This window comes from Saccostrea echinata, unplaced genomic scaffold (genome assembly GCF_033153115.1).
Source record: "Saccostrea echinata isolate AGI-Se365-2 ecotype Australia unplaced genomic scaffold, CSIRO_AGI_Sech_v1 ptg000023l, whole genome shotgun sequence".
Lineage (NCBI taxonomy): Eukaryota > Metazoa > Mollusca > Bivalvia > Ostreida > Ostreidae > Saccostrea > Saccostrea echinata.
This window is the reverse complement of record NW_026889772.1, coordinates 6,381,974-6,403,738: the sequence shown is the minus strand read 5'-3', so window position 1 is coordinate 6,403,738 and position 21,765 is coordinate 6,381,974. Positions and strand designations below refer to the sequence as shown.

At 31.9% G+C, this 21,765-nt stretch overlaps 3 protein-coding genes across 4 annotated transcripts in view; 2 read left to right on the top strand and 1 right to left on the bottom strand.

Annotated features, from left to right (window-relative positions):
* The window catches only part of LOC133191632 (interaptin-like), a 180,650-nt gene that overhangs the window by 56,500 nt on the left and 102,385 nt on the right, over positions 1-21,765 (bottom strand). The window lies entirely within an intron of this gene.
* On the top strand, positions 1,776-13,129 carry LOC133191389 (uncharacterized). 2 transcript variants are annotated; one of them, XM_061327143.1, is made up of 3 exons: positions 1,776-1,973; positions 8,797-9,026; positions 12,121-13,129. In XM_061327143.1, the coding sequence occupies exons 1-3, from the start codon at positions 1,921-1,923 to the stop codon at positions 13,020-13,022; spliced, it is 1,185 nt and encodes a 394-aa protein (XP_061183127.1). In that variant the 5' UTR covers positions 1,776-1,920; the 3' UTR covers positions 13,023-13,129. The 2 variants fall into 2 exon arrangements, with proteins under 2 accessions (XP_061183127.1, XP_061183128.1); XM_061327144.1 differs by lacking the exon at positions 1,776-1,973 and adding an exon at positions 2,168-2,251.
* LOC133191388 (uncharacterized) lies at positions 15,930-19,881 on the top strand. The gene is made up of 3 exons (XM_061327142.1): positions 15,930-16,064; positions 18,372-18,564; positions 18,731-19,881. The coding sequence occupies exons 1-3, from the start codon at positions 15,930-15,932 to the stop codon at positions 19,879-19,881; spliced, it is 1,479 nt and encodes a 492-aa protein (XP_061183126.1).

The window sequence follows — 21,765 nt, the reverse complement described above, 5'->3', positions numbered from 1 at the left end:
GTGTTAAAATCTTTCAAACTATGTGCAATTTTTACCGATACGTGCATTTTTATTTTACTCGTGTATATTTTCCCCCAAGCACGTGTATAAAATCGTGATCGTTGTGCAGAAAATAATTTTGAAGCAATTGGCGTGCCATACTATATCCCCTCCGCAACTAGTTGCGCGAGGGGATAATAATTTGTGGGTAATAAATGTAGCAAAAATCATGACTGTGACAGGGCCTTTAAATAGGTAGATAATTAATAAACAATGTTTAGATATTGTGCTAAATTTCATAGTAAAAAGCAATATTGTACATACTGGGGGTCTGGTTATAACAAGGACTAATGAAAACAAATAAGCTACATGTAGCATCCACAGCTTATCAAATAAAGCTCCTGAATCATCTATTTAAAGATCACATTTATAAACATTCAGTAAAACATGCTTATAGTGAAGTGCCGGGGATAAACAATTTTCATTGTAATTCATCATATATCCGTTCAGTTCACAACACATTTTAACAGGGTTGTCCCTAAGGCCTGGGGGCCGGGGATTTTCCCTGCCTATAATGATGTAATCCCCCAATTATTTTGGCATTCCTCCAAACTCCCCATTAGGGGAGGAACCCCAGATCCCCTTCTACTTTTTAAATGTCCCCTTCTTATTCAATTCTTAGGGACAACTTAAACAGGGAATGAAAATCACTTTACTGTAAGCATAAAATCATTCTTTATGAGCTAAAACCATGTTTTACTGTATTGAATTCACAACATTTAAATATCGATGCTTTTTCCCACTTATAAATTACATGCAAATTTGGGAATTTCAATGACATAAGAAAATGTTTGGCCTTCATTCACATTTAAATTCAAGACTTAATTTTTAAAAAAAAATTTAAGAATATTTTAAAGCATGACTGATACATCTGTTAAACTGCAACTAAAAAAACAGGTTTGCATTATTTTTGCAGATTCAATATGATCAAGTCATTCTAATGCATTTCCATGAGAAAATTCTTTTTCTTTTAAGGAATATACCTTAATAAAGGACAGACGATACGTTCCTCAATAATACATAATTTTTTTTTTCAAGATTTTGTCATTGAAGTATTGCTACTTTAACATGATTATTCACAAAAAATTGAGGTACCTTACCAGGCATTTGTACAAGATATCAAAGGATAGTTTTTCTTATATAATCCATTAGGAAAAAAATTAATTTGCAAATATAAAATTTTTTAGTGTTTGGATTTTTTAAGGATAATTAGAAACTGGTTTAGAAACTAGAATGTAATTAAAATTTTGAATATTTTTCATACATTACGAAGATATACATAACAGATATTTGAGGAACGTATCATCTGACCTTAAAAGTATACCTGAGTACATGATAGTTGTGTGGCTGACCTTCATGAACTGGAGAGTTGTTAACGTTTTACTTATTTTATTTTAAAAGTTTGTTGTTGGTCAATAATTTATTGGACAAGCTAAACATTAAATTATAAAGTGGCTGTTTCTTCCAATGGTAAAATAAGATCGAGCTAAATAGTTTGTCATACATACAGAATACAAAACCAAGTGCTGCCTTTTAAAAATTTTAAATACCCATCAACAATGTAAAAATATAGGTATGCAAACAAAATTAAAAGCCTGAGTTGAAAATCAAAGCTATCTGAAAGCTTTAATCAAATTGTCTATGTAAATAAAGTCAGTGCATTGTTGGTCCATTTACATAACATGACAAAAGGGCTGTATTCTGGCAGAAATCTTGATAAGTTCTCACAGCCTGATCTTGCTATTTACCAAAGTCTAAAGCAATGACATTTCTCTGTGTACTTGTGGACAAATATAACTAAATCACAGCATGGTTCTTCACATTCTCTGGGACTTGAAATAAAGGACAGTAATTTATCATCTTTCTAATTATAGACTGATCATGGATAATCGGAATCCGGGACAGGAGGAAACTGATCAGCTCTGCTACAAGGGGTAAGAATTAACAGAACCATGTACTTATGTTTGGAACAGGTTATTAAGCAGAATAAATAGCAGGGTGACAGACTGGTATCCTAGCATTTTCCATTCTATATATGGCTACAATCATACTTAAAGAATTAAGACTACATGAAACTGCACTTTAGTGAACATGGGTCATATGAAATGGCACACCGGAACTAATTCAGATATGACAATCTTTTCTCTTGGATTTGTACTTTCTGGAAATCAACGATTTAAGAAAGATGAGAAACTTATGAAAGGAAGTGTAGGTATGTAACCAATTAATATCTAACCTGTAACAAACATTGTATTATTTCTAATTCTATTATATTCTGTTTTAAATGGCTGCTATATATAGGCCATTAAGGGTTGAAACTTCAACTCGATTTATAATATATTCAATTTTTGAATACAATCAAACACCAATTCAGTTAAACAACAAATTAGTGAAAAAAGTGAATGTACATAAGTACAATTCTCATGAAATATTTCCCAGATTTCAAGATTGAAGTCTTCTGGTGGCCATATAATTGTGAAAAAACAAGCCAATTATTTCCTATTTTGAAGACTCAAGGGCTGTATAATTTTTTCAAAAGTTGGTCATGCAGAAAGAAACTTAATTGATTTGTAACTTATTACTACACATGATCCACCTGTACAATACAATGTTGTCTCATGGCACAAATTCATAATTCTCAATTTGATGTTACTAGAAATATTTCCATAGGACATAAATGCCCTGCTTAGGGTTCATTAGTAAAGCAACATGAAAATTTGTATTAGGTAATGAAGATTGATCAAAATACCTAGTGTATTTTTTTTTAAAACTGAGTTTGAAACACAATAAATAGTCAAGTCAAAGGTTATTGTGAAGGTCAAGGTAAAAAAGAAATTGGACACAGTTGGTAAATTCTCACTAAATATATATCATGAATAGTTTCTTTAAAACTGAGCTAAACACAAATTTGAGAAAAGTGAGTTCATGTAAGCCAATAAATAGGGTTTACATTCAAGGTCAAAAGAAGGTCAAGGTCAAAACTATTGATGCAATTGAATGCTCTCATTAATATGTATAAACATAATTATAAAGATTGATAAAAATATCTTGAACAGTTTCCTTTGAGATTTAGTTAAACTCAAATTTGAAGTCAAGGTCATAGGAAAGGTCAAGGCCAAAAATGTTAAAGCAGTTGAAAAGCACTGACCAATATGTATTAGAATATTAGATTTGATTAAAATATCTTCAATAGTTTCTCTGAAACAGAGCTTAACACTATTTTAAGAAAAATAAGATCAAGGTAAAAGGAGAAGTCAAGAAATGTTGATGCAGTTGAACAGCTCTAGTCAATATGTATATAAGGTTTGATTTAAATATCATGTTTCTTTGAAATTGAGATAATCACTCATTTAAGAAATTAAGGCTAAGGTCAAAGGAAAGGACAAGGTCAAAAATGTTGATGCAGTTGAATAGCTCTTATCAATATGTATCAGCATATAAAGTTTGATTAAAATATCTTGAATAATTTTTTCGAAACTTTTAAGAAAAGGGAAGTCAAGGTCAAAGGGTAAAAAATGTGAGGTTTGATAAAAATATCTTGAATAGTTTCTTTGAAACTGAGTTAAACACAAAGTGTGATGGAAGGACAGAAGGATGGAAGATTGACACAACAAACACTATATGCCCAGCAAAAATGCCATTAATTTAGAAATATGACATCAAGAAGTTTACCTTCTCCAACCATTTTAGCATATCTAATTTGTATAAAATTGTTTATTTTCATGATTTTTGTTCCAGAAAATACTGAGTCAGACTTGAACAAACTTAATATTTTCATCAAAGATGTTTCTATCCAACAGTAATTACTAACAGAAAAACTTTGCTTGTTCTCTATGTGCTCTATGTTCCCCATAGGAAAAAATCATTTAAAACAACAACAACACATTTTTGTCTTATTTTGATTGGATTGCAAAACAAGCATCATTTCTGATGTCATTTACAGCAAATGAGTGCATATTAATGAGAAAAATGTATTGAAAATATTTCTAAATTAATATAATCTCTTCCACAAAATAAAAAAATAATTATATACATATCTGAGTAACAATTTAAAATGTTAATTTTTTGGGGCCAAAATTGAATATTATCATATATAGTCCTTTACAAGGAATTGATAAGAATTCTGCTGGGAATCTAAAAAATCTTTGCCATATTGGTAAATTCATTATATCAGTGTTTGTAGTAAACAAGTTTTACTGTACTATTGTATTAGTATGGCTATATTCTTAACTTATGATGAAGTCCATACTTGCTTCACCTGAGTCAAGTAAAATACGAGATTAGATAGAATATTCTATCTCCATCATATTGCCTTACAGACATAGGTTCCACAATGGAATATGTTCTGTGCTTTGGCAATTTTACTAGGGGCAGATAATTCTAATCTGGGCTTATAAAAATCAATTTAGAGAGTTGTCAACATGGCAGATAAATCTGAAGCAAAAAATATTGTTTAGAAAGTGCACCATAACATCAAAGATACTGACATTCTTCAAGGTCTACACAAGGGAATTAAATGGACCCTGTCTGCCAACCACCCCCTTACTTTTACAGGAATACTTATGAGCTAGCTGAACTGTATTTACAAATGAGGATACAAGTATTTTGTCATTAATAATTATACCAGTAAATTCTGAACTACACCCTCATAATCAGATTGTAGGAAGTCAATAGGTGTGGTTAACATCTCAATAGAAATGGGAGGAAGAATAGTAAGACTAGTTAGTTTACTTACTTAAATAGGTGAAGATAATGAGCAGTGATCAATCCTGCAAACAGACCAATTATGAGGAAGGCAAAAACTAGATCCCCTGGAAACACCAGAGTTGGGATCAGGTGCCTAGGAGAAATAAGCATCCCATGTATTGATCATGTAAATCATTTAAATGGAGTAATCTGTAGTCAAAATTATGTCAGTTAAAATACAACCCAATGATTGGTTGTATTTGCAAACAAGGTCATTACAACAACCATAAAATTAGCAAAATACCAACTTTAAATGAGATTATACAAAGCCCTGTATTACCAACTTCTTTGTCAGGAGCCTGACTCAGTTTAAAAATTGGTTGTACTTTGAACTTGCTCTTGTGTACCAGTACTTCAGTTGGAAGACATAAATACCATATGCAGGCGAGTTGGAATATTACTATATAAAGAAGGGAAGTTGACAATGGAAAAGCTGAAGTCATCCCATTTGTCATACAGTTTAGATAAGAGTTTGCCATTAATGACAATAGTCAGTAAAATGCAATATGAAACAAATGTGGCAGCCTGTGATGTTTTTTATTATGAGTTTACTGGTCCAGCAATATATCAAGTTCACTTCTGAATGAAAGTAACCATTGTGAATTATTAAAACATCATCAATATATTTAAACATTGAATTGAATGCCATAGCAATAATTTTCTTCTTCTAACATAGAAGTTTTTGCATAAATTCTGCTTAAATAGAAGAATTTTATAGTAGTATTTCAAGTATATAATTACAGGTAGGCTGATAAAGGAGCACAATTAGTACACATCAGAATTCCAACAGTTTTTGAAAGACATGGTCTCCAAAGACTACATAAATGTTGTCAATGAGAAACTCCAGCAACTTTTTTTATATCAACTTCAATGTACTTGTGTGTAGAATCAGAATAATTTTTAACAAAATGATTTTGTAGGCGACTAAATAAGGAGAAATGTAAAATGAAAAAAAAAGTGTAGTTATAAAATTAAACTATGAAAGCTTGAACCTGTCCTTTACTCATAAATAACATGGAACTTTTGTATATAAAAGTAAATGATTCAGAATAATTGCGATTCAAAGTACAGTCAAACCTCATTATCTCAAACTCCATGGGACTGATTGGACTTCTGAGATATCCAAGAATTTGAAATATTGAGGTTAAAATATGTAAAGGAAATGTGATTCATGGAACTCATCTCACTCTGACATATCCATGGTTTCTGAGATACTGATGTTCAAGAGACCAAAGCTCAACTGTAATTATTTATAAAAAAAGCACAGAAAAATTTAACTTATCTCTTTCAATTTCTTACATGGTAAAATTTTATCAGTAGATGAAAGACAAATAATATCCAAGAGATTTGTTTCTTTCAGTCATTAATATTTCTATTGAATTTGTTGATTAAGCATTAACATTGGTCGTCTTGATTAGAACTTTTCTTTTTTAATATCTTGCTTCTCAAAAGTCAAAATTTAAACTTCTGGCCTTTTCATCGGATCAGCTATTTCATACACAGAATTTCTTGACACACAGAGAAATAATTCCAGCTGCCTATCACCTTAACGGTGATATTGTTCTTTGGCTTATAAACGGATCAGCAAATCTTTAGGAAACCTTAATTAACAAAAGCTTTGTTAATCCCTGTTTAAATGTCTACATGGCCCTGTCGCCCAGGCTCCCATACATAGATATAAAACAATACCTGCATATTATACAATATGTGTAGTGCACCTCTTAACTAACAGCTATCTCAAAATTTCATATCATGGAAGTGATTTTATGGGTAAGTCGAGAACATAAATGTGCCTCATTAGCTATTCAGTTTTCCTCAATGGTATCTTATCCTGTATCAAATGATTGAAATCTGTTTAATGACTTGTAAATAACCTGACGTAATTTAAATGGCCTTTTTCGGACATTTAATTGTTAAAAAAGAAGTCACATTTGCTGGATTTAACTGAGAGTAAATATGAGGTTTGTCATTGCATAATCATGACCTCGAGACTAGTTAAAATTCATAAGGTCAGTATTTAATTTTTGGAGCTTAATATCTGTTAGTATGTTTTAGCATTATCAATGGTCACTTAATATACTAGTACTATCTGGAAAATTTGAGAACTGTGAATGGGTTTTCCATTTAGTAATTGAAATCAAGTATTTGAGACAAATCAATGTAGCTGATCAGTCCATCTGATTAATAGTAGTGAGTTAGTGAACTGAGGTATTCATTTAACCATCATGGAGGTAATTATGGATTATATTGACAAGGATCTGAAATCCAGGTATTTTTTAACTTAATTCTGAAAATAAATATCTCAGCATCTAGTCCCATGAAATAAATTTTAATCTTTGTGGAAAATATCATAGATCTGATCATGAAATTCTTTGTAACAGTTGACAGGTTGAGAAATTTAAAATGTCAGGAATCTCAAAATTTCAGTACAGCCTTTTCTACAGATCTGTAGATTTCTACACAGGCTGTTCTGTAGATCTGTAGATTTCTGGACAGGCTGTTCTGTAGATCTATTGTATCATATTCTTTACATCTTACTCATTGTCAAGATTGGACTTTAAAGATAAAACACCGTTACTGATCAGATACAAGATTTTTTTTGTCCAACTTTCGTGAGAAGGATTGAACATCATGTACCAATATCATATGCATGCATGCCTAATTAATCAAAGTTGAGATCAATCACTTTGGATTTATAACATACCCAGTAAATAATTCAGTCTCAGTTTATATATATATACTCAAGCCACTGACTTTCCAGCCAGATAAATTGAATGGCAATAGGCAATAAGCATCCATGGACCTTCATTATACACAGGTGCATTATTAAACCTTTGAAATCAATTTTATTCCTACTCAGTCCTTAAAGGATAAGTGTCATTCACAGCAAATATTGTGAAAATGTCACTCCATGATGTATGTTTATGGGAATTTAATTTCAATCAGCATGAAAAATTCACAGGTATGATGATGCTTGGCAAAGGGCATTGTAATTAAATCTTGCAACATGCGTAACATACCTGCATGATTTTGGCAATTTAATCTAATAGGTACCATACTTATGTTTGCCATCTTTTGAAGTTGATATTTGAATAAAAAGTTAATTTTTAACTACCATTCTCTAATGAAAAAGTTTGGGCGAACTCTGCACTCAGATTATTGAAAGTACAATTTTCAGCAAAAAAATTATCTTAATACATACAGAAAATTGTTGCTTTCTTAAAGGTGCTTAAACACAGATTTGAACTTAATATTTTCTCAAATTTTCTTATAATATCATGACTTATATATTGCAATAGCATTTCACACAAAAATATAATAATTTTATCTGGAAATTATTGGAACTACAAATTCTGGGATGCGTTTGATTAACACATCTTTGCACTTACATAAATTTTAACTTTATCCTTAATATTTAAGAAATGAAGCAATTTTGTTATGTATTAAAGAAAAATATTACATCTATAATCCAGAAAATTCAGAGTAGAAATGTTCGAAAGCAAAACCAACTCACCAGTATTGTCAGTCCGTGCTCTGTGATGTGTACAGAGTTTAACAAATTGAACACACCCGTGAAACGTAAACTGTTTTTGTAAACAGGGCACGAGCTCTGTTATTGTTAATGTTTATGATTCACCGGGTGTGTTCAATTGTTAAACTCTGCAAACACCACTGAGCAACGACTGTGAGTGGGTTTTGCTTTCGAACATTTCTACTCTGAATTTTCTGGGTTATAGTTTTAATATTTTTCATTAATACACAACAAAATTGCCACTTTTCTTAAGTATTAAGAATAAAATTAAAATATGTGAAAGCGCAAGGATGTGTCAATCCAACGCCTCCAGAAATTCGAAGTTTTAATAACTTCGAGATGAAGTAAGATTTTATCATATTTTAGTATGAAATGCTATAGCAACATAAAAGTCATGAAATTATACAGAAAATTTGAGAAAATATTAACTTCAAATCTGTGTCCAAGCACCTTTAAGAAAACACATTAATGTTTTTCAGGGATTTTCAAAATGAAGCAGTGAAAGGTTTATCAGAAATAGTTGAGTATAGGGAAACCATGGCAACACCAAGTAATGGCCGTCTTCCACCTTCTGCGGCCTCCTCTGACCAGCTGTCCATGGAGTTTGAGATCACATCTGTAGATGATGACATTCTGAATACTGTTGAAAAGTTGTTCAACTTTGGAAAGTCTGGGACAATTCCATATGAGACAATACAGGACATTTTGGGTAAGTTGGTAAATTAAGCTGAATTTCATAAAGTGGCAATTGAGCAAAACCTGTCTAATCTGACATGCTTTAGAAACTGAGTTTTATGTGTTAATGTTGTAAGTACAATAAAACCTGTCCACATTGACATGCACTAATTAAGAACTGAATTTTTTGTTGGATTGTACAGTATCATAAAAATTTTGCTTTTGAATACAACTGTTCATTTTTTTCAATTTCCCTTCTTTAAGGATACATAACACCAAAAAAACCCCCTAATACTGTAGATTCCTTATTTTATGTGAGTACTTAATATCACAAAATAGCTCTTTGCTGCCAAATCGCCAGAACAATATTTCGCAAGTGGCCAGTTGATCAAGAGATTTTACATGGATTTCAGCCCATAAAAAAGCAAGTAATTTTATTCCGTGTATGGTGCTTACATAATAATTAATTCCTCACGTTTATTTAGGAATATACAGTACATGGATTGATATATATTTTTTGACCGATTTTGAATAGAAATGACATAAATAATAAATCTCTAAAATATAAAAAAAATCATAAGTTTTCTTTCATGCTAAAATATGCCACTTTGTGCCATTTTCTATGTATTTCTATATAAAATTTTGCACATATTTTTTAAGGCTATTATAAAATCTTACAAAATTTTCAAAATTACCTTGGCAAACATTATTCATGTTGCCTATATTAATATATATCTATGTGATATATTGCTGATTTCTGAGAAAAAAGTTATCTTTAATTAAACAAAAATGCACAAAATCAGCTGTCATTTTTCAGATGCATTGCAAAGAGAAGAATGATGTTATTTTCAAAGATTGAAAAAAAATATTAAATACATAGTCATATTTAAAAGAAATATAAGCTATAACTAATGTGAGCTTAAAAAAAACAGTTAAGGTTTATTTAATTGCATAGCTAATGGTAATGAGAGGTCTAGTAACCACTCAAAATCTGTCAGTCCATCATGCTAAAAGGAGGGGGGGGGGGTTTATCTCTTTTGTATAATCCATATCTCCTGTCAGTCATTGAGTCATTGGAACTTTGCACAGTAATTGTACACACATTGAAGATGTGCACCTCATTTTTTGGATTAATTTAGTTGAATAGAATCCTGTTTTTATGCCCTGCCATGAATATTGCCAGGGCATATAGTGATTGTCATGTCCGTCTCCCAACTAGCTGTCATTCTGTCTGTCTGTCCATACATCACACTTTGTGTTTAGCTCAGTTTCAAAGAAACTATTCAAAATATTTTTATCAAACTTCATACATGTACTACTATATATTGATAAAAGCTTTTCAACTGCATCAACATTTTTTGACCTTGACCTTTCCTTTGACCTTGACCTCACTTTTCTTGTTTTTTATTGCAAAAAAATTGTATAAGAAAAAATAATGCTATTTTTTTTTTTATTGTTGAACATTCTTCTTGGTATAACAGTTAAAAGTTCAAAAATATATATTACTGTGTGCCTTCACGACATCATTTAAGCTGTGCAACCCCTATTCTTAATTAAATTATGTAAACCAAAAAGTTGTGCAAAACCTATTTTAACTGAATTCTATAAATATATAAACAGAATTTCAATTCTTTGACTGTTGAACCATCATTTTAGACATCCCCCCCCCCAATACAACAAAACTTGGTAACCGTGAGGTGACCTGCAGACCTGTGAATTTACTTGGCTATATCTGCAAATTGTTATATCCGTATAATGAATTGGTGAAAGTATATATAGAACAAATTTGCAATACACATTTTCCTTTAAAAATGTTGTCACTTCCAAATATGTTTAGGGAGTATTAAATACAAAATGTATATGAAATTTAAATTGTCAAATAATTGATCACATCAACCTTCCAAATTACTGATTATCGATTCTCTGCAGCCTAAAACTGCCTTTGACAGCTATTGTCTAATCTTGTATATCTGAACCATGTGTGCACTGAAGTGACAGAAAATGTATTGTCACATGTTCATTGACTGAAATGACAGTTTAACTGCAAACAAGCATGCATAGGTGACTTAAGAAAACCACAGGACCTATATTTGCATACAAATGATAAACATATTTTTTGCCACCTCTGAATTTAGCGTTCGTGTATATACATAATTAATCAAAAGTACTTGGAATTTTTAGTTGTGTTTTTCTTTCTTTATTTTTATCAATAATGTGAATTTGCAAAATTCAGAAATGTAAAAATTAATATATACCATTTTGATCCAAATTCGCTAAAATGAATTGACTTTAAATGTTTCAGATCTATAGTATATATAAAAATATCTGTTAAAATCACTTAACTTGCATTTCATAAAAAATTCTTCAGCTTGCTACAATTCATCAACAAAAACTTATATTTTTACCCACCTCCAAGTCCTTTCAGTACTTTGATTTTTTTGTAGAATTTGTGGGTCGTTAAATGCTGAATATCACAAAGGTGAAAAAAAATCTACATACTGTTTTGACATTTAAAGACGGGAACACAGCCCTGAACGATGAAAATATTTATGTTTACTGAAATTTATAACAACTATAAAATTTATAATCAAAAGGATTTTATAAATGCTATCACCTGTTTTGGCAGATGAAAGAACATACAGTCTGAGCCTAATCACTGGTGTGCTCTTTTTTAAGAACTGGGTTCTAAAATCTCTTCATGGTTTACAGAATATTAGGTTTGTCTAAATAAGTTTCAAAAGATGATGCTCCTGCTAATAGAAAACGACTGGGAATTAATCTTCATCAGAGGGATGAACTGGGATAAAAGTTAATTGCCATCAAATCACGCAGCTTAGCAGAATGATTTACGTCGAGAATTTCCCAAATTAATCAGTCTCACGCACATGATCATCGGTCACATGAAAATACTTATACATGTTAAATCAGAGTATTTTGTACAAATCCTGTAAGATTCTGCATGAATTGCATCATTATCTACTTACTCTATTTCCTTTCTCATTTAACGGTATTTAACTCTAGAGTTATGGCATACAGGTCTATGTCTTTCTTGTTGGATAACCAACAGTCTTGCTACTATTCTTATACCATTGATTAATCTCAATGATTTTTTTTTCTTTGTTTTTAAGGTAAAGCCATACAAGCAGAGAGAAACCACTGGAAGGATAGACTAAACAGTGCCATGCAGGAAATTGAGAGACAACATAAGATTCTGTTGACTGAGCAGTCTTCATTACAGGATCTTTGTGGCATGTTTGATGACAACAACAAACCAGCAAACAATGAAAAACCCAGTGAAGACATTCTAGAGGAAAACCTTACCACTGAGCAGCTCATACAAAACCTCAAATTCAAAATCGAACATCTGAAACAGATCTCTAGTTATATGGAACAAAGTAAAGAAGTTGGATCCATTTCAGATAAGTTCCCCTCCAAGAAGAAATATTCAGAAATGGATATCAAATTCATGAAAAATGCAATAGCCAAAATTCACTTTGAAAAAGAGTCTTTGCAGAGCAAGTTAACAGAAAAAGAGACTGAAATTAAATGGCTTCAGAAAGAATTGAATGGAGTGAAAAATCAGTTGTACAAATTACAAGACATTGTAAAAGAATACAATGAAGATCACCAAGGGGCACAGTTTCATTTAAATCAGGTGGAAGCTAGTCCTCGTCAGAGTCTAAAAACAAGTGATAGGTTCAAGAAAGAACGAACTTACATAGAGGGTGACCAGCTACAATCCTACCCAATACCGAGTGAAGAATCGGCACTGTGGAAATTACGGCTACGATCTCAAGTCTACTCCACCAGAAAGGGGAATGTGAGGACGGGGGTCACGCAATGTCTCCGTTGTCAGAAACTGTTCAAACCCTCCGACAATGGCCCCAAAGCCTGTAGGTTTCACAACAAGGGCAGAGAAATCAAAGAACAATATGATGAAAATGGGAAACTTTCAAATGTTATATACAAGTGGGCATGTTGTAAAAAGGGACTTGACACTGTTGGATGTTCAACAGGGTATCACATCTGATGGTTTATAATTTAGTGTTGTGTATGTAAACATGCATTAAAAAATTTAGTAAAGTGGCTGCTTTGAACAAATATATATACATAAATATACTAAATTTGTGCACTCTATTGTAGCTGCTTAAACTGTTTTTCAGAAAAAATATAAATATACAAATATTTCTGAACAAATAAAATATTTTCAGAGATTTCTTACAGAAATAAAAATTGCAAGGATTCCTCACAAATATGAAATCAATTCAAATTTGCTGAATCAATGAATGGAAATGACAATAAAAATATTGTTCTGAGTTTTTGATGCGGCATTTATTTACACAATTAACCAGCAGACTCTTGGTTTGTGACATTATGTACTCAAATATAGGCCCCTACACTTGTAACCTTAGAGAGTTACCTACTTTAGAAATGTAATACAGTCAACACATTACATTCTTGCCACCTTTAACTAATATTAAAACAACTTGAAGTAAAAAGATTAAAAGACATATAAATTTACAACATCTTCTCTTTGTAATTTTAAAATACTGCAGTCCTAGATTTACACGTTAAATCTCTTCTGTGTGAAAGTAATCAAAGTAAATCTGCACAACAGCCAGATTAACAAATTAACAATCCTATTTGAAAATCCATGTAAGCTTGCAACAAAAATGCATGCATTAATAAGAGAATAATTAATACATTTGGTTGAGTGAGTAAAGAAGAAGGATTTTGCCAAGACACATGTCCCTGTATTGCCAAATTGATGATGAACCCTGATCAGTTAAATACTTAGAAATGAAAAGTATCTTAAATTTGTTGACAAAGATTTGTTTTACTGTATTTCTGTCATCTTTAACCAATCCAAGGGCCAGGGCATAATCAATCACTAGATTGATACAGACAGTAAAAGAAAAAAAAATCACAAGTATGCATGATTTCTTCAAAGTATCAACTGACAGGTTGATTGAATCTAGCCTTCAGTACGACTGTGCTAGACATGGTTCAGACACTATAATATAATTTGGAGAAATTCAAAATGAGGCTACTATGATCTACTTATAGGTCATGACAAACCTTTATTCTAAAATCCAATCAATGCCAAGATTTGTCAATGTACTGTGGATGTCTTTGTAAGCAAGATATAAAATCTGTAGCATAATATGAGCAAATTTGAAGAATTGTGGTCCTCCCGCTTTTGGTGTCTTAGTGGTTGGGATGCAATTATTTAAGGCATTATATTGGTAATAACTTTCTTGTTTTTGTGTCCTGTCTTTTCTGTCCATCACAAAGTTATAAATTATTGTATTAATAAAAGTTATGACAATGATTAAAGCTTCTCAAAACTGAATCAAACTTCAAGATCAAGGTCATGAGGTCAAATATCATAATACAATCCAAAAAGTCTTGTCACAAGTAATGCACATGTGATAAAAATATGAAAGCCTCATCTTTTCTGGAGCAAAACAAAGTGAAAAATTTTGACTGGTCATGGGTCAAAACTGAGATACCTTTCTCAAAGATGTTGTCATAGATAACGCATATGTAAAATATGAATGCCCTATCTTCTCTCATTCTAAAGTTATTAAAATGTATTAAAAAAATACTATAGGTTATACTTTAAGGACAAGGTCATGACATTTAAAAACCAGAGTACATTTGGAAAGTTCTTGAAACAGGTAATGCACATGTCAAATATAAATGTCCTATCTTCTCTCATTCAAAAGTTATTAGCTATGTTAAAATTAGGTCAAACTTCTATGTCAAGGTCATGGGGTTAAAAATCATAGTGCATATGGAAACCTCTTGTTACAGGTAATGCACGTGTCAATTTTGAATGTCCTATCTTCTCTCCTTCAAAAGTAAGCAGCAATGATAAAATTTTTGAAAGTTAGATCAAACTTCAAAGTCAAGGTCACTGGGCCAAATATCATAGCACATTGGAAACTTCTTTGTCACAGGTAATGCAGTTGTGAAATTTGAACACTCTATCTTCTCTCATTCAAAAGTTATCAACAATATTAAAGTTTTTGGGAATAATGTCAAACTTCAAGGCCAAGTCACAGGGTAAAAAATCAAAGCATGTCCAGAAAAGTCTTGTCACAGGTAATGCATGTCCAATATGAATGCCCTTTCCTCTCTCCTTTGAACACTATAATCAATGTTAAAATTTTTGAAGAGTAGGTCAAATTTCAAGGTCAAGGTGTCCAAAAAATCATAGTATATTTGGAAAGGTCTTGTCACAGATACATGTAATGTACATGTGAAATATGAAAACCTTTTCTCTTCCAATTCAAAAGTTATGATCAAGGTAATTGTACTTTTGCTAAAAAACACCAACTGCATTGTCCTTGTCAAAAAGCTACAGAATTATAATTATTTTAAACAACAAAAAGTCTGTTTAATCTTGGACTGTTAAGCCATGGGTGCTCACCATTATTTTGACTGCTTTCTTTACCACAATGCTGGTAAATGACCATCCAAGTAGATTTAAGGCCTAGTTGAGTCATACACAATACTACCTAAAGCTTCTTTTCTGTTCATATGCCAGCTTATTACTATCCGACCTTAGATTAAGGATTAACAGGACAAAACAATTGCCCACTGCTTAATTCTTATATGACGAAAGAATATTGTGCATAAATATAGCACTGTTTTTCTAACTGTTGCAATACAAGTGCATGTAAATGAATGTGGCTTTCATCATCTGGTCATCTGGATGATAATTGTTAGTTAATCAAGCATTATCTGGATTGCTATTTTTGGAATTCAGTTCTAATTTACTGTGACCTTTATCTCTTTCAATGAGTGAATTTCCAAAAATGGACTGAATCTTAGCTACTGCATTTTGATGATAATTGTTTTTAATGGAAGTGGGGTATTCAGACAGCCATTCTTTATATTAAAATGAAAACATAAAGTGCTACTGAGCAACATGAATGATGCTCAGAGAAATGTGCTCCAAAGGCACTTCAGACAATTGGCCAGTGACCTGATTCCAACAGAGGACTTTTTGGGGATGCTTTATCAACACAGGATATTTGAAAGAAATATGATTGAAATCATCAAGGTATAATACATCAGAGAAATATTAATACATGAACTGTACTATATATAGTAACATATTGATAGGAAATTAAAATCTAAGTTATTAGTTCAATCACCTTGCAGGACATAATTGGAAGTCATATATTACAGAATGCCTTGTATGTACAATATTTCTCCCAGAAATAATTGTGAACACTGCATGTAATTTAATATTTATAAGTTCTTATAACACGAATGTAATTTTTCTTCCAAGTCAATGTAAATCACTTAAGATAAAAGAAAATACCAAACATTTTGCAAAATTCTTAGTCATAGGGGGCAACAACCCCCCCCCCCCCCCCCCCCCCCCCCCCCGATTTTTGAAAAGAAAAAAAAAGAAAAAAAAAATAATAATAATTAATTGAACATGGCAATAAAATTATCTGGGTACTATATTAAAGGCATATAAAAATGCATTCTTTTTAAAGTTTAGATGACTGACTGAGGGAAAGAAACAAGTTTTTTTTGCAAAAGTTTTATGCACTTTCAGTACTAGTTGAAGCCTAATATTATGTACAAACTACTTACAATAAAAGTAATAGTACTAAGTACTTTTATACATTATTTATTACCATTAATCAATTTTCATTACTTTTTTCTCAAAGAAATGATATATATGCATGTTTGAGCATCCATGGAAGCTAAGCCACTGCCATTTTAAAAGAGCAATCAAATTCTGTACACACATGGATAAGTTAAAGCTATTTAATATGCTATGTTACTTTTAGTGCAAAATTCCTCTTTGTACCAATGCTTTTGTATATATTTTACATTTTATCATAACTTTACACAAACATCATGCATATATATGGGACTGAATTTTTTTTTTAATCCCACAGATAAGTAATTTTTGTGATTTGCTTCAATATTCATGTTGACAGTTCACCTAGTTGGGGGAGGGGAAATTATATGTATATGTAATGGACAAACATAAAAATTAACCTGTCTTTAAACTTTACACATGGAAGATCCCACTGCAAACTGTGTTTTGTTTCCTTACTACTCCACAATTTTAAAAATAAGTTGAATTTTACTACATGATCAATTCATTACTAGATGATCAATTCATTAGCCTTTAATTGGTACACTGTCATCCAATCAAGCATAAAAGGACTTATCGCATGTTTCTCAATTACTTGAAATTAAAAGTCATAGATGTTCCTTATGATCACAGTTTATAAATTTTGTGTTTTAGTGCGGATATACTGCGGTAATTAAACATTAATTGACTCAAATGAAAACCCCTAATATAAAAATCAAAGTTACTTAGATATCGATCATGTGACTGTGTGACGTACGTCAAAGTCAACAATGGCTGATCAGCTCTTAATTCACATTAATTTTACTAAAATATACGTGATACAACCTACGTTATGGACAACCAAATCACTGATTTTGTCCATATGAATTTGGATATCTAACCTTTTATTTTTTTACTGTCAACAAGAAAATTCTGCAAAATCTGTTAACATTTGTAGGGAAGATAGCCAGGGAGACCCCCGGTGAAGACGAAGAAACTGACCTCACAATACAATTTGATTTTTTATCTTATCACACATATTAATCAAATTCTATTTACAAAATTAACATTATAGAACTTTTTATTCATTTTCATTACTATTTTAATTTAAGTAAGTATACCTTCGTAGATTTGGTAAAGGCTGGCGGACTGAAGAAATAATTTCCCCATCACAAAACATTACCACAATCAGAGCTACAGATTTTAAAAGTTTCGTATAAAATTAAAAATATTACAAAAGTCTTATACCTTAAGTTAGATCTAGTTCATAATTTTATAGTTATTGAAATACACTTTAGGAATTAAAATCTTTCAGCATTTTTCGTAATTAGGCTGCATATGTTGTTGGTAACTCCATTAACAAAGTGCAATATCTTTATCACTCAATTTTCGCATATGACGTCAGAGCAGTATTTTGTCAAAATCCGATTGAAATATGCATATAGCCATATTTGAATTTCAACTCTCAATATAGTTTAAAATATGCATACAACAACTTTTATTGAATTCAGTATTTTAATAAACTAGATTGTAGTTAGTATTTTTCATAAAAAAATTATGATTTTCAAGAGCATGCAATAAGTCCTTTAAATCTAGGGAATATGGAACTTTACAGAATTTTACATCACTTCTGCAGAATTTTGCCACTGCCAGGGTCATTTGTGTGTGGGTCATTTTGTGTTCCAAGCACAAGCCATTTATTAAGAAACTAAAACATTGATATTTGTTATCCTATACACTGCCTACAAGCACTGGGATCTTATATAACAGGCTGAGCGGACAGAGGGGGATATGGTATACAAGATGCTGGAGATGCTCCCTAAGAGGGGACCTGATGCCTTTGATAACTTCCTCGACATCATACAGAATGACTACCCATGGCTGGCAGCCACTCTACAAAGCAGTCTCAAGACAGAAATGGCCAAATCCTGCAGGATTGATTCCCATAAAAGTGATTTTACAGGTAACTTTTATCTTCTTATTTCCTGACCTGCAAACAACAGAGTTATTCTGCAGTAGATCCATTTCTTTGTTCCTCTATTTCACAATATGCATAGTAAATGAGAGAAAAGAAAGACAACTTGTTTAAATTTCTAGCTATGTAAGGCTATCTGGATAATTTCTTTCAGACAATATTCGCTCCACCTCTTGCATTGATCCAAATGAGGCAGAACCAGATATCAAAGCCAGAGTGAGTACTTTTGTTCACAAACAGTTTGGACAGAGTAAGCGAATCTCTGAAAATGACAAGAAATGTATTCTACGATGGATGTCTCAACAACTTCAAATGGAAAGAAAGCGGACTGTGTCTGCCTCCAGCTCACGGACAAATTCGTCCATGGCCACTCCTCCCCCCATGGTGGATGAGGCCACAAGTACAGAAGATTTGATTATCGATGACAACAGAATCTCTGAAAGACTCTTTCACAAGAGAGTACAACAAATCAGTGAAAAACTCCACCAAATGAAAAAGCTCTCAAACAATGATTTTTTAAATGGTAATGAAACTGATAATAAGAATTGTAAAGAAAATGGAAAGAAATCTGTGACCCCTTCCTCTTTCGATTTAATACTTGCTGAGGTGGATAAGTTAGTGGAAAAAGTGGAAAAAATGGAAAATGAGATAAGCAAGTGTCACATAATGTTAGGGGACAGAGAAAAAAATATGTCTCTTTCCTTACTTATCTACGATTTGTCACTCACTGGGAAAAACAAAGACAAAGACCTGCAATCCGAGAAAAACAAAAGTGAAAAAATGTTGACAGAACTCTATGAATATTCCAAGAAAGTGACCAAACTGGAGCAGGTTCGACATCAGATGAAACAAGTCATAGACAACCAGGCTGAGGAAATGAACAAATTCAAGACAGAAAACACAAGGCTTAAAGACCAAATCATAAAACTGGAACAGATCAATATGATGCATGTTGAAAAACAAAAGACTCTGGAAAATCTTCGCAACATGGTGCGAGAAATTCAAAGCTCTCAACAAGATTTGTCCACAGCTAGTGTGCGAAGTGTTCAAACCCGTGCCTCTTTGGAGAGCAAAAGCAATAGTTCCCGAGTGCCTGCATCCCGTAGGTCTTTTCGTCCTAACCAAGTACGACCTACGGATGACAATGCCAATCCTTACTATACAAAGCGGACAACATCCAATGCCTCAATGTCATATACTAACAAAAGAAATGACACTTCTATTCCATTTTCTAGTAAGAAATATTCATCAAATGGGAGGTCTACTGCAGTTCCAAGGAAGGGGAATAGTGGACCATTCAAGTGATTTTCAAGGACAGTGGACCATTCAAGTGATTTTCAAGTACAATCATCAGTGTTGGGATCAATTTTGATTCTTGTGAGACTGTTAAAAGGAATATTTTTAAAGCTTGTACACAGATTTGTTTTTAAGTTAGTGAAACATTTTCTTAAACAGTTCCTAAAATATTCTGTCAAGTTAGAAAAATTTTTAGCAATGAAACATTAATTGTATGTTTTTCCTTCACATTGTATGCTGTGAAGAGAAAGATTTTATGTTGGAGTTATTTTCCCTTGTTCATTTGCTTTGTTCTTTTTTTATTGGCCTAAATCCAATCTCCTTAGCACTGATTGAAATTCATGTTCTTTTAAAAATAGTCATAAAAAATTAAATTATTGCTTCACTTTGCAAATCAAATTAAATAATAAAATCATGGCTATTCTTTTCTTTTTATAAGGATAATTATTTATATGTGCAGAAAATTCAGGTGTCATTTGGACAGCAATAATTCCAAATTAATCCACAGATATGTAATTACCAGGGTATGAAAAATAGGGAGTCCCCCTACTTTTTCCTATGATTATAAATCCAAAATGTTTGTTATGTTGCTATGCTGCTATAAATTGTTCTACCATGCATAATTAACATAGGGCACCATAATTCAGCAGCAGAATTAAAGAGAACACCTGACCTTAAAACAAGAATTACACAAACTGTCACAAGCTATCACTGATGAGTTTGAAATTAAAGTAATGCAATTCAAAACATTCCTTGACATCACATTTTAATTTAAAAAAAAGAATAAAATTCTTTTATAATGTAAATGTATTAAGTACTATGTATCATCAGCTACATGCAGACAGATCAGGATAATATTTGTTTCAAGGCAAGCATTTGGAGATCAGATATATGCATTTAAGTGCCAGTTGATTAAGGCAGCATTATTCCAGCAGTTAATGCGCTGTATAGTCACTATCTCCAACAATGAAACTGAGTTTATCATTTATGCTGTATACCACTACTGTCTGTCAGTAAGATGTTAAGTTGTGGATGGAATTCAATAAAAATTTAGGTGAATAGTCAACCTTAAGATAAAGAAGAACTGATTTGGCTTGAAGAATCTAAGGTTCTGCCCCTACCCACTGTTAGCTATATGCATTTGGACTCCATTATCTCAAACACCGATACCTCGAATACTGGGATACAACAAAGTTAGTTGCAGTCCCTGGTATGCAACCACTTTTTTTTTTTTTTTTAATTTTTACCCTTATTATCTCAAGTGTTGGTCCTGTCAAGTTTGAGACAATGAGGTTTGAATGTATGTCAAAAACCTGCACATTTATAATGATATTTGGAGGAAAATGTGCTTTAATTGTAGTAATGACAGATTTACGGTAACACCAATCAGAGGAAAAATAGAGATTCAGGATTTTTTTTAAAGTCATTAATCAATTTTTGCATCAGAAAAGACCAACTATGAGGTATAAAGTGATTAGATTATTTTCAAATATAATTTTCATTGGCTGAAAGGATATGATGTGATATTCCTCCTTTTCTGATATTGACATGAAAGTGTGTCCATGGAATATGATATTGCACAACTCACTGCTTCTATACTTTATGTAATAAGCAAAACTGGCCTTTGAGTGATTATATTATGGTCACTTCAGTGAATGGTCAGTATGTGGTTAAAAGGACCACTTTCTGTGTCCGAGGTCACTATTACTTGGCATAACCACATATATCAAACTATACTGAAGTCTATAATTGTATAATATCAAGTGACCATTATACAATATCATTAATAATTTAGAACTTTTGGAACCAAGTTTCAAGTTTTTATTTAAAACAAAGACCTCAACTGGGCTATATGAATACAAATGAACACAACAAAATAACATATAAGGAAGA